Here is a 13,217-nt window from a genome sequence, read left to right on the forward strand (position 1 = left end):
TTTGAAGCTAGTACATGAATTTAGTAGATTAGTCTTTTTATGACATGAAACTTACAAAAAATCTTTTTTTTTTTTAAATTAAATTTAACTTAGTTGATAAATATAAGATTAAAAATTTACATTAACTAAATTTGTTTTTAATAAAAGATTCATCCAATTAATTATTAATGATTTAGAAGATATAAATAAATATATTAAATTAATTAAATTTGTTTTTCTAAGTTTTTAATGCAAAGTTTTTAATATAAGTAAATGTTGAAGCAACCATAAAATGTAGAAATTAAGAATTGAAATAGTTTAAATTAAAATTAATTAATCAAACTAAAATTTATACATGATATTCGAAGATCCACAAATTAAAATTGATTAATTGAAGTGGAATAGAAGATGATAAAACTCAAATATTTATATATATACATAGTGAACCTCGAATATTCAAAATCTAGATTAAAAATTTTGCATAAATAAAAAATATATATTTATTTAAAAAAATATTCCTTATATTTAACAAAAATAAACATACTCAAACTAAAAGAAAAAAAGGGGAAATTAATGAAACGGCGTCGGGCCGGTAAACATCTCCTTGTTAAAAATTTCTCTAAATTTCTTTTGATACCGAAAATTTTTTATATATATATTATTGATTTACCATCGCAATTTTTGCTTTGTCAATCTCTGGTTTTTCTTGGGAAAAATTAAAGAAGTGAGTACAAATGCTTGGTGGTTTGTACGGAGATCTACCGCCGCCGTCCGATGAGGATAACCAACCAAGCAGTAACGCCACGGTATGGTCAAGCAGTACAAAGATGGCTCCTCCCACTCTCCGCAAGCCTTTCTCCGGCTTTGCTCCGCCGCAGACTATCCTCAGATCCCAAAACAAACCCAAAAACCCTATTCCCAAAACAACAACCTCTTCTTCCGTTTCCATCTCCGTGTCGCCTTCCCCCGTGGCGGTTGCACCCGACGGAATGGTGCAACATCAGCCTGCACTTGTGGGCGTCACTTCCAGTGTAATCGAAGAGTATGACCCAGCCAGGCCCAATGATTACGAGGAATACCGGAGGGAGAGGAAGAGGAAAGCTATGGAAGAGGAGATGAGGAGGGAATTGGAGAGAAGGCGGAGGGAAGAAGAGGAAAGGGAGAGGGAAAGAGAAGAGAGGGAAAGAGAGAGAGAAAGAGATTTCAATGATTCCAGGCTGAATATTTCAGGCGAGGAAGCTTGGAGAAGGCGTGCTGCTATGAGCGGTGGGGTTCCAAGGTCCCCATCTCCGCCGCCGGGAAAAGCCGAGGGTTTCACCATTGGGAAGTCGGAGACAAGTGGACTAGGAGTTGGGGCAGGTGGGCAGATGACTGCTGCCCAAAGAATGATGGCCAAAATGGGGTGGAAAGAAGGTCAGGGTCTTGGAAAACAGGAGCAAGGGATTACTACACCATTGATGGCCAAGAAGACTGATAGGAGAGCTGGTGTAATTGTGAACGCCAGTGAGACTTCTAAACCTGATAAGAAGGTTAAGAGTGTTAGCTTCAATGGCCCCCCTACTCGTGTTTTGCTGCTTAGAAACATGGTAATGCCCTTTTATCCTTGTTTTACATACATACCATATGTAATTGCAATTTAAACTTCACTGTTCAAAGGGTGCTTAGGAACATTTGTATATTCAATATTTAACATAGGTTTTTAGCATATCCTACTTAATTATTGATGCTTTTTGATGCCTGTTGTTATTGATGATTGCCTTTGATTATAGTGAGTGAACTGTAAATTTCTCTAGGCTCCTCTCCTTGCAGTTCTGTCCTTTTAGATATCATATCTGGTTGTAATATAAACTTCACTGCTCAAAGAATATTTTCTGGCTATGTTACTAGGAGTCAGGAATATGTGTGAAACATGGATATTCTCGATTATTTTCAAGATTTCCATGTATTTGGAGGCTCCTAGAGGAGAATATCCCATTTCCGATGTCCAAATGTGTTGGATACTGATATTTTGAGAAAAATGAACTGTCAGAATAACATAGCTTTCTAGCATATCCTACTAATTTGTAGGTCTTGATGCTCTCTGATGATTCCCTTTGATTATAGTGGCTGAACCGTAAATTTCTCTAGGCTCCTTGCAGTTTTGTCCTTCTTTTACATACACTTCACTGTTCAAAGTATGTTTTCTAGTCATCTAGTTATGTTACTCGAACTCAAGTGGAAGTGTTGAACATGAGTATATTAAAATTTTTCAAGATTTCCATGTATTTTTGGGGGATTTTTGGAGGGTCCCTGATGATAATATCCTCTTACCTAGGTTGATATTGTCAAGAGTAACATAGCTCAAAGTTGCTATTGTACACTTTTAACTTGTACCTATGCTACTCCGACTCTTTATTTTTCTGGAAATATTTATCAGTAACCCTTGTCCAATGTATGTCTTGACTAGTGGATATTACTTCAAGTACTCTCCAAATACATGGAAATCTTGAGAAAAAAATAAACATATCCGTGTCAGACATATCTATATCTAACACTCATGTCCAAGTCTTGAACTCTTTGGTTGAAATACTGTTATAAAGTGATCTTTGGTCTTAGGTGCTGATCATAGCACATTATATCCTTCATCATTTCCCATGTAGGTCTGTCATTGCTTGCCACATTGCACTTACTACAGAATTTTCTTATTTCAGTCCAATGTACTTTTAATTATATACCTTCCATAGGCTCTCCTGCCCAAAGAATATAGCTTGAGGAGGAAGATTAAGCATTGCATCTGTTATTATGGATGAAATAGTTTACCAAATGCATTTTAAAGAATCATGTGAAATCTGAATGAATAGCAGATCAATCTGGTTCTTATTGTTAACCATAAAACAGTTTCTTTTCTTTCATTTTTTATTTCCGGAAAGCAAACTGATTCTTCATATCAGGCTGTGGTGATTTCTTGGGATTTTGTGTGATTTTGATGATTAGCTTGCATTGCATTGAATTATTTGGTAAGATAAAGCTACTCATTCTTTTAGGATTTAGTGGATAGTAGAATGGTAATATTATGTGTTGGCTATTTCTTGTTTAGTATTCCTTGTCTTGTTGAATTATGTTGTTTCGGTTCTTCGTTTTTCTGAAAGTGCCATGTATAACGCCTATATTTGACATTTCTGAACACCCAACACCCAAGTCAGAGTAACATAGTTATATGCTTTTGAGCTATTCATGAATTCTTTATTGCTGTTTATATGTTGAAATATGTTTTCTTAAAAATAAATGATAAAAAAGAGAAACTGAGGATATGGAGATTTGTTTTCCTGTCTTAATGACTGATCAATGATAATGAAAGTGGCTAACTATTGAACTTCTTTAAGGTTGGTCCAGGTGAGGTAGACGATGAATTAGAAGATGAGGTTGGATCCGAGTGTGCAAAATATGGAACTGTTACCCGAGTTCTGATATTTGAGATAACAGAGCCAAATTTCCCAGCCGATGAAGCTGTCAGAATCTTTATTCAATTCGAGAGATCAGAGGAAACAACTAAAGCATTAATTGACCTCGATGGACGGTTTTTTGGGGGGAGGGTCGTTAAAGCCTCATTTTATGATGAAGAGAGGTTTAGTAAGAATGAGTTGGCTCCGATGCCGGGGGAAATTCCGGGATTTTCTTGATGCAGTACAAAGTCCCCGATGAGATGGTTTGAGTTAGTACAACCATAAATTGAAACATAGACAAAACAGCATTGTTTGCATACTGCTGTGTTCATCTGTTTTATTGTTTGTGTTTCATTAGGGTTTTATGCCTTTGCTTTATGAAGTTAACTTGTACTTAGACCTGTTCACAGGACTGAGTGGGTTGTATCGAAGTTTGAAAGGGTTAAGTAAAAATGTTAGATTCGAAAAATGAGCTTAGACAAAAAAGTTAGGTTTATTTAAAATATAGGCTTAGTTAGTTTTGAATATTGAAGGTTTGAGCTTGGTCCAGATACTTTTATATTATGTTATTTATAACACAAAATAAATTTATATTAAATATATAATACTATTTTAATGTAAATAATTAAATAATACTAAGATAATTATATAAAAAAGTTAATAAATAAAAGTACATAAAATTATTAAATATTAAATTAAAATAATATGGACGATTTAAAATGAGTTTAAATTGATTTTTTGTAAATATAGGTGTTGAAAAAACTTAAAGTATATTAATATTAATTTTTTAGATTTAAGTTGAATTTGATTTTATAAAGACTTGTACATGCACACAAATTTAAATGGCAAATGGTGAGTTAACTTTAGATGCTAAAATCACATGTACTGCTATAAATGCTAACATAAAAAATCTTGTGTAGAATTTTAGTTTGATGATAAATGAAAATGTATCTTAAAATTGAAAAAGAAAAAGCAGGAAAAAGTAATATTTTCTCCCTTCACGCCGCAACACCGCTTACAGAACACCTTTTCCTATGTGTGAACAGAAAATAATAAGTTGAAATAGGAATAAAATAGAGAAAGAGAAGGGAGGCCATAGGATGCAATGCTCGAAAAATATACACTCCTTTTTAAAACCAATATTGGCCTCGATTTTCAAACGCTGGCATGCATGCCATTATCATTATGTTATGTTGCACCCTCATCAACTCATTACTCATTTAATGGAAGGCCCAGTGGTTTATATGTGAATAGATAAAAAGTTCTTTTGGATACAGAGATAGGCAGGTTGTAGGTTAGAGTTAGACAGCCTGACCTAAAATCCTTCTTCATTTATTAGATTAGATTTTTGCCTGTCATTTTGATCCTCTTTTCCACCAACATCACAGTAATTATGAAAATTTATAAAATAATTATTCAATTATTCATTTTATTTTAGTAGGTTGACCATAAAAAAGACAATTGATTAATTAAAGGATAATTTTATAATTTTTTATAATTGAGTGATAAGTGGCTTCACTATCATTTACCTTTTTTAATTATTCTTAATAAATCGTAGATAAATTAAAAATATTTAGTTACTTCGGTAATAATTAAAATATTGATCTATGTTAAATTTTTTTTATATAAAATAGAGATTTACATTGAAGCTTCGAAAATTACTGACTAAGTTCCCGCTATTGATTGAACTGAATTTAGAGTTTCTATTACTTCACTTTATTTAAAATATGTACTAAAAATGAAAAGCCTTATTAATAATTTAAGTCATATTTTAAATATTTTTATATCAACTGCTCAAGTTTAAACTTAAATACAAAAGCTGAATTAAGCCCAAACAGCAGCCAAAATTGAGTGATTATATATTGATTATACCATATCAAATTTTAAAAAAGAAAAATCACAACAATCCATTTTTAATTTCTTAATGAAATATACATACACATTCTTTTAGCATAAATTATCCATTCTATATCAAGAAATAAGCAAACCAACATCCATGTCTAACCATATATATCCCATAAAACACTTGATAATATCCATTAAATCCTGCCAATAACTTCATAAATATATATAATATAATCTTTTTTAAGCACTAAAAACATATATATATAACTTAATATATATAGATGGATAGATAGATAGATACCTAAGAGTTAATTTTTCGATACATCTATCAGTAAAGATCTCACACAAAAGACCAGTTTACAAACATCAAGCCGAGGCAGTGATTGGCAGCATCATCGTTGTCATCATCGACAACCTTCCACACAATGGCCTGCTCGTAGGACAACGGCCTTCCCATACTCGATACGCATATCCCTGCTGGTAGATGTGCAAACCCCTGCAAATATTGCGGATTTAGAGGTACCGAATATACGGAAATCTTGAACAAAAAATATGCACCCGAGTCCGAGTAACATAGGTTACATTTACATAAAACCAATGAAAAGGTGGTAAGGCAGTGTTTTAGGGACCGACTGGTTACACTCGGGTTTGATTATCTTGTTTTCTTTTCGAGAGAAATTCAATGTCAAAGCTCAATCTGTTTGGAATAATTTTTACCTGTTGCATGATCTTTGAGAACTCGGTGCATAGGCTCTTTCGGCCGGCTTCATCGAGAATCTTGTCCAGCATTATGTCTTGAAGGGCTACCAATGTAGTTTCTAGCATATCAAGCCCAGCCTGGTTTGCAAAGGTGAAAACTGGAGACGCCTGCAATATAATTCCGTGGATTGTTAGTTTCCCGAAAACAAGGCATTTCAAGAGCTTTTGATAGCCAGGTAAAAACACAGAATACAACTTGAGAATATCGTTTTTAAAGGAGAATTTTCATTACATTTGTTTTCAATGAACAACACATTATCGCATCTGAATGGTTCCACAGTTGCTCCAGCAAAGTATCACCGGATTGTGAATCAGCTCGTAGGAGTTCTCCACCGGTATGAATCCTGAAACAAACCACACAATTTCCATTTGTTATTACACACTGAGATAGATTACAATCTAAAGGAAATCGATGGAAAACAATTTACTTCTCCCTTCAATCACGATAAAAGATACTTGAATCATTGTCGAAGAAAACGGGAAACAAACCCGACTTTTCATCATTTTTAAAGTGTCCATATCGGACATTTTTGGACACGAGGCAAAAACATATCCCCATGTCGAACATGTACATGTATCTGACACGTGCCTGAGTTCCGAGTAACATAGGTTCATTAACAACAATAGCCAGCATTTCTGGTATAACTCAATAACAATTATCCATCACAAAATGTCAATAAGTAGAGAAAAATGAAACAAAATAGTATGGCATAAAATTGAAGTCTTACCTGTAGCTTCGGCAAATCCAACGCGCCAAAGTAAGAGCCTCAGGAGAACCAGGGAGGCTTTTTGGTCCCAAGCCAGGGCTAATACGGGATGGAGCAATAGCCATGGCAACCCTTTGAACAGATCCCACAACACTACGTACATATTGACGAGCCATAGAAGCCACGTCATCCCTCAAGTGGTTCTCGAAAGTGAATTGGAATGCAATGGTCAAGACTGATCTAAGGTTATAACTGTTCGGCTCACCATCACCAGTTGAGCGATTGCTGCCAGGACCAACTTCGAGGGTAGAAGCTAAATCCAATGTTCGAGCTGCTCCTGGTCCATCCTACAATACAAGAAGTTGTCAAAAATAAGTACAACAATAATGCATAAGTTTAAAGCAAATGCAATTAATAATCAATGAACAAAGTCCAAGAGTTTGTCAGACTCAGGTTTTATTTTGTTTTTCCTCTCAAAATCTCACATAAAGTACAAGCATGAAACGAAAAAATATTGAAGAACTAGGTTGGAATGTCACCATAACTGGCTTGGAATCTAGAGGTATGACTCGAAATCCAGATGGAAGCAATGGAGCATTATCGGCAAACGATTCATCAATAGGTGCAAAAACAAGCTGTGCGCAGGCACCGACTGCATTTTCATCAATTCCGCTGCAAAGCTGCCACAAAGTGTTTTCAAAATAATAAGGAAACAACAAATAATAAAGATTGCTGCAAATAAAATTGATGTTGAGCATACTCAAGTTCAACACTCACATCTGAATCCGAGTAACATAGAAATAAACACAACTTCAGACACTACAAAACTAAACTAACCTGCAATAAGTACATATCCCGTGCCAAAGCTACATCTTCAGGCGTGAATGCCTGGCCTTCTAGACGAACAACTTCAAGGAACTACAGCAGAGATTGAAAAAACAATTTGATGGAAGATCAATCAAATAGAATTCATTGTAAAGAAAAACGATAGACGAGAATGATCACCTCTTCATGTTCTACTGTATGCGCAAGAGGTAGAATGACCTGACTACTAGGGAAACCACTAGGCCGAGCACACGGAACAGTGTAAGGATTAGGTTTCAAACAAGCGGCGGAGTAGGTGTCGATTCCATAATCAGCCCACTCGGATCGATGCTCCCTCAAAAACCGAACAAGCAATGCAGGAGGGACACTCTGTGGAACCATATTGCAAGATTTACAACAAGTTAATAAAACTAATGCAGTGGAAAGGAATTATTCCCATATAATATTCAGCAACACGGAAAACACCTGAAGCAGCATTGAGGCCTTGGCACATAGTACACCTCCCCCAAAAGAAGGAACCATAGAGGTGTTGTACTGAGACCCGAAGAATTTGCCTGGAGATGAATTTATCATGATGGTCACATCTTCGACACCGTCACTACCCATAAGCGACCAACCATCATCGACAAACCCATTTACAGCATCATTAAACCCCCTAATATTATTCAAACAACAGTTAACACAGAACTGAGATATACACGGTGCTAGATTTGTTAGCCAAGTGTATCAGTTACAACAAGTTCCTCACCTGCAAAGTCTCTGACTAAAAGTCCGTAAAACAGCAGGTTGACGACCACCACCATATTGAATTTCTCCATTTGTCTCTTGAGCAATTTGCCGTATATGCCGCAAGGCCTGGATGATAGAAAGTAAAATAAAACTTAGACAAGAAGAATTGACACATTAAATGAAGTACGATCTCAATCATTAACTTACAGCAATTGTCATTTTCTGAGCAAGAATTTTGGATGATTCGTAAAGTGGCCTAAGAACTTCAGGAACACTCCAAACCTAGTGCGTAAAGAGGTACAAAAACCAGTAAGGCAACTAATGGAATCGGTTTTAAGCTACTAAAAGTCATAAATTGTAGTTGACCATCCTCACATCTAAATCAACATGATCAACAATGTGAATGATAGAGCCACCGCCATCACAAGGTCTGATTAGAAATCCACTGGGAAGCATTTCGGCTCGTACAAAACTTGTAGTAGGAGGCCCGGTAGGGCCACCAGTAGAAGATGTTAAGGACCTCTCGCATATCTGCACACAGTTACGAGCAAAGTAAACAACTTTAAGAAAAATGAAATGTTGGGACAAGGAGAGACCAAAATTACATGGAACATAATATAACTTACCACGAGATTGCCATCTTCTAAACTCGTAGTATATCTCAGAGTCCAAAAGTCCCGTGCTGCAGCCAATGTTGTAGGCGCATAAGTCTGGTAAACAATATACCCGATAGATTAGCCAAGATTGTAAATTTACATAATTCAGCTTCATGGCTTACTTAAGAATTGCAGTATCTACAATAATGTACCTGCATATAGATGAGCTCAATTGTTCCACCATTCGCTGTCGGAATTATACTCAATACATCAATGCATCGGCAGTCACGATACCACGATGGACGATCTTTAAGGATTTCCGCAACCTGTAATAAGATCCATCATGTACTTTAAAAAGTTACATGCATTCCCACATTAATCACAAGAACTGCTTTTAATTTTTTGGGAGGATAATTACCTTAGTGGGCTCGAGACTCACAAGACCACAAGCACGTGCTGCTACTCCGCTACAGTTACGGGAAACAGCAACAATGCCAATAGAATCCGGACCAGGCTACGTAATAAAAACAGTGTTAAATTTCAAAAGTAATGGGGAGTACAAATATCAAGAAAAAAAAAACTCCGATATGCATAAGTTAGATAACAGACACAGAAAAATGAATAATAAACGAGAATTACCTTCATCCCAATCATTTGAACCCAGTCGACAGCAGTTCCGGTAGCTTTCGAAAGGAACTCTGCCAGGGTCTCCTCAGCAATTGTGAGTAAACTAGCAAATAGTAAACACGGTTTACATATAGTGAGACCAATTGAAAAAGACATTTTCATGTTTGAACTGAAAGAGAACCATTTTAGCTTACCCAGCTGGGTTGTTAGCATCCCTTTGTGGGTGCCGAGGTGTTGGGTTTTGCTGTTGTTGGTGCTGACCACTCACGACCACGGACTCACAGCTATTATTGTCCGTGGTCGTTACTGAAGCCTGTTACAAATCGTAAATATAAGGAAAAATAACTATCAAGCACACACATAATGCAATGCCATAATGTGAGAAAAGACGCTTTAGAACAAGCTTATCAAAGAAACAAAAAACACAAAACCAACCAGTTGAAACATAATTAGTTCACTTCAATAGAGTGCTATGTAATATTGTTTCAAAATGATCGTACAAATGTGGGATTTGGGAAGTTTGATAAATGGAACTTAGTTTCTGATATAAACAAGAAATCAAGAAAATGACAGGACACAAATAATGCAAAAGAAAAGAACATTGTGCTGCGCAAAGTATCGAATGTCAAACATTTCAAACCATTTAGCTTTAAAGTTCTAAAGACTTACGGTCTGCAGCTGCTGCTTCATGTATCCATTCTCGTATACAAGATGCGAGACCTGTTTTTGCAATCGATCATTCTCTTCCATCAACAGCTTATTCATGGCAGTCAGCTTTCGGTTCACCGTCTGGAGACGGGAAGCTTCCTTCCTCTGCTTTTCTCGACATCTGTTTAAAACAAGGAAAATAGTTCATCAAACTCATTAATTAAATGCATAAATTAGCAACATATTGATACAGGGATACAAACGAAAGAACTATCCAAATAACATATATCTCTAAATAAACATATATATGTCCACATACACGTATAACTAATCTTAAACCAAAGTGTGGCACAGTGGAAAACATACAACAGAGAACAATCTACAAGTCTCTAGAGACACCATGCAGATATGTTTTCGGAATCGAGACGAGACATGGACTCGAGTATTTACCAATACAGTACGCACTCGAGTATTTACCAATACAGTACGCTTAAATTTTTAAAGTTTTTTATATACATACTTTTACAGCTTAAAAGAGATGCCTAAAATGCTACAAAAAGAAAGAAAAAGTAAAGTGCTAGGGAAAAAGTAGATTTATATTTGATGATAGTGTATAAATCCAGTAAACCATATCATGTCACCTCATTAAAAGGTTTTAAAAACAAATATATATATTCTTCTATTTTTCAATGATGCAAAATAATCTAGTTTAGCGACTACATAGATTCGGTGTACAAATTTATATAGTTAAATATAAATCTGGAAAAAAGAAAGCACCAAGTGCATAGCTACTAAAACAATTAAAAGAACCATACACTTCTCAAAATATTTTCTTAAAAACACTTGATAAGAACCAAATGGACCTCTGAAAATTTAAGATCAGCTTTTTCTTTTTTATTTTTTGCAAAATTTATGTGTTTTTTGAAGGTTTTTTTAAAAGATCTTATACTCTACCTTGGTCCTTCAAACACAAGACAATAAAATGAAATGAAAAAAAAACAAAAAATGGAGATAAAGAACTAAATAAAAATAAATACTAGCAGGACATTTTGATCAAGAAAAATCCCATTATTTTCTCAGGAAAAAAAGGGACAAATTTAGATTAAAAACAAGTAAGAAAAATCAGAACAAAATCACTGAAACCATTTGGCTATTTCCCAAATGAGAAACTAACCCATTATTTTTTTCATATAAGCAAATAAGAAAAGCTGAAACAAGATCAATGAACCCATTTAGCCATTTCCCATTTCCATTTTTTTTCTCAAACAATACAAGAAAAATGGTGAAAAAAAAGGACTAAGAAATAAAAAATGATTTACCTTCGGTTCTGAAACCAAACTTTGATCTGTTTAGGCTCAATGTTGGAAAGAATAGGGCACTCCCTAATGAGCTGCTGCCTTCTTAAAGAGCTAGGCTTTGGACATTCATTGTATACTCTTTCCAAAGCTTCCACTTGCTCTGGTGTATACCTTACATACTTACTACTATCCATTTGCTTGTTATTCAATGACTCTTTGTGCATGGAAAGTGCCATTTTTTTCACATTAAAAACACCCAAAAAGTTAAAAAACAATACAGAGAAAGAGATCAACAAAAAACAAAACAAGCCCAGACTTCGTTTTTGATTACCTCTTCTTTTTACATAAAAAAACACACCCCAAAATCTTTTTTTTTAAACAAAAGCAAGAGAAAAAAGAAAACCCGGACTGGGATTTTGATTGTTTCTCTTGGGGTTGTTTTTTTTTTTTTTTGGCTTAGAACAAAGATTGGTGCTTTAGGTTTTCAATGTTTTGAGCTCTTGTTTGGTTTAATGACAGGGAATGGTAGTGTTTTTTTTCTACAAAATCACAGGTAGGCTCTCTCCTCCAGGAGAGCCTCCTCTAGCTTCATCAGATAATGATAATGGAGGGGGTTCTCTTTTGTTGTTTTGTATTGGTTTTTTCTTTTTCCTTTTTTTTTTTTTGAAAGAACAAAAGTATGAGAAAGGAAGAGCTTGAAATTACAGGACAAACATGGTGTGCCTTTATCTTGAAGATAGCAATCTCGATATTCTTTAGAGAGAAAAAAAAAAGAAAAGAAAATTTTATATGTAATTTAAAAATGAAAAGATAAAAAGAAATCATCACTTTTAGAGGAAATAAACAAATACCAAAGCATTGCCAACCCACAGAAAATGAAAAGAGAAAAAATATAGAAAGCAACAAAGAGAAACTTTGTTGTGTGATTATAGATTGAGTGCATAAGAAATTTTATATATTTTTAAGTAAAGTGTTGATTTTGAATTAGAATTTTATGAAAAATTTGATTTTTTTCAAATAAATTAAAATTAAAATTGAATTATTATGAATGTTAGGACTTTGATTAAGCTTTTATAGAATTTGTTTTAGTTTTATTTTAAATTAGATTATAATAGAGTAATGGTGGATGAAAAATAAAATATATATTTATAAAATATAAAATAAATGCAGTTTTTATTTTTTTGAAAATATAATGTTTACTCCAACTTTTAAATAAGAAACATCTTCTTATATAAACAATAATATCTATGTCAATCGAGTTAACACTTAATAGATAAATTTTAATTGAAATAGTCAAATAAAAATGTTCAAATTTAATACTTTTGAAGTTCCTATAGTTCTGTAAATGAAATAATTTTTATTTGAAATTGAATTGCAATTGAAAATAATAATTTTCAAAAATACTTTTTAAACTTAAAATATTAAACTTGTTATAATTTAGACTTATTTGATTTTGTAAATAATATAAAGACTAAACAGAGGGACTAGTTAGATTTAATCTCTCTAATGTAGGGACCTCTAAGGCTCTAACTATGTTACCCTATATTTTACCTTCTAAAACAATAGTATTTTAATCGTTATTCATGCTTGATTAACTTGTAAAACAAGCTTAATATATAGTTATAATAATAGTAGAATAAATCCAACTCAAGTTACATTGAATTGTTTGAATCAAAATTTATTTTTATTTAATTTTTTAACTATAAACAACATTTTATTTTTTATTAAAAAACTTTAAATATATATAAAATTAAATACTTCTTTAATAATTAATAAGCCAAA

At 33.8% G+C, this 13,217-nt stretch overlaps 2 protein-coding genes across 3 annotated transcripts; one reads left to right on the plus strand and one right to left on the minus strand.

Annotated features, from left to right (window-relative positions):
- The first annotated feature begins 42 nt into the window (after window positions 1–42).
- Window positions 43–3,999, plus strand: LOC107930433 (DNA-damage-repair/toleration protein DRT111, chloroplastic). The gene is made up of 2 exons (XM_041102626.1): window positions 43–1,565; window positions 3,342–3,999. Exons 1-2 carry the CDS (start codon window positions 714–716, stop codon window positions 3,636–3,638), a joined length of 1,149 nt encoding a protein of 382 aa, XP_040958560.1. The 5' UTR covers window positions 43–713; the 3' UTR covers window positions 3,639–3,999.
- A 1,381-nt stretch (window positions 4,000–5,380) lies between these two features.
- On the minus strand, window positions 5,381–12,336 carry LOC107930407 (homeobox-leucine zipper protein ATHB-14). 2 transcript variants are annotated; one of them, XM_016862065.2, is made up of 18 exons: window positions 11,457–12,336; window positions 10,159–10,318; window positions 9,684–9,802; window positions 9,502–9,592; window positions 9,281–9,376; window positions 9,075–9,188; window positions 8,893–8,976; window positions 8,642–8,797; window positions 8,474–8,548; window positions 8,286–8,392; window positions 8,003–8,192; window positions 7,718–7,906; window positions 7,550–7,630; window positions 7,252–7,392; window positions 6,734–7,059; window positions 6,238–6,349; window positions 5,964–6,113; window positions 5,381–5,742 (listed from the first exon to the last, which is right to left on the minus strand). In XM_016862065.2, the coding sequence occupies exons 1-18, from the start codon at window positions 11,669–11,671 to the stop codon at window positions 5,587–5,589; spliced, it is 2,562 nt and encodes an 853-aa protein (XP_016717554.2). In that variant the 5' UTR covers window positions 11,672–12,336; the 3' UTR covers window positions 5,381–5,586. The 2 variants fall into 2 exon arrangements, with proteins under 2 accessions (XP_016717554.2, XP_016717556.2); XM_016862067.2 differs by having other exon boundaries at window positions 7,258–7,392; window positions 11,457–12,223.
- Between the last annotated feature and the right edge of the window lie 881 nt (window positions 12,337–13,217).

The sequence above is a fragment of the Gossypium hirsutum genome, chromosome D10 (genome assembly GCF_007990345.1).
Source record: "Gossypium hirsutum isolate 1008001.06 chromosome D10, Gossypium_hirsutum_v2.1, whole genome shotgun sequence".
Taxonomy (NCBI): domain Eukaryota; kingdom Viridiplantae; phylum Streptophyta; class Magnoliopsida; order Malvales; family Malvaceae; genus Gossypium; species Gossypium hirsutum.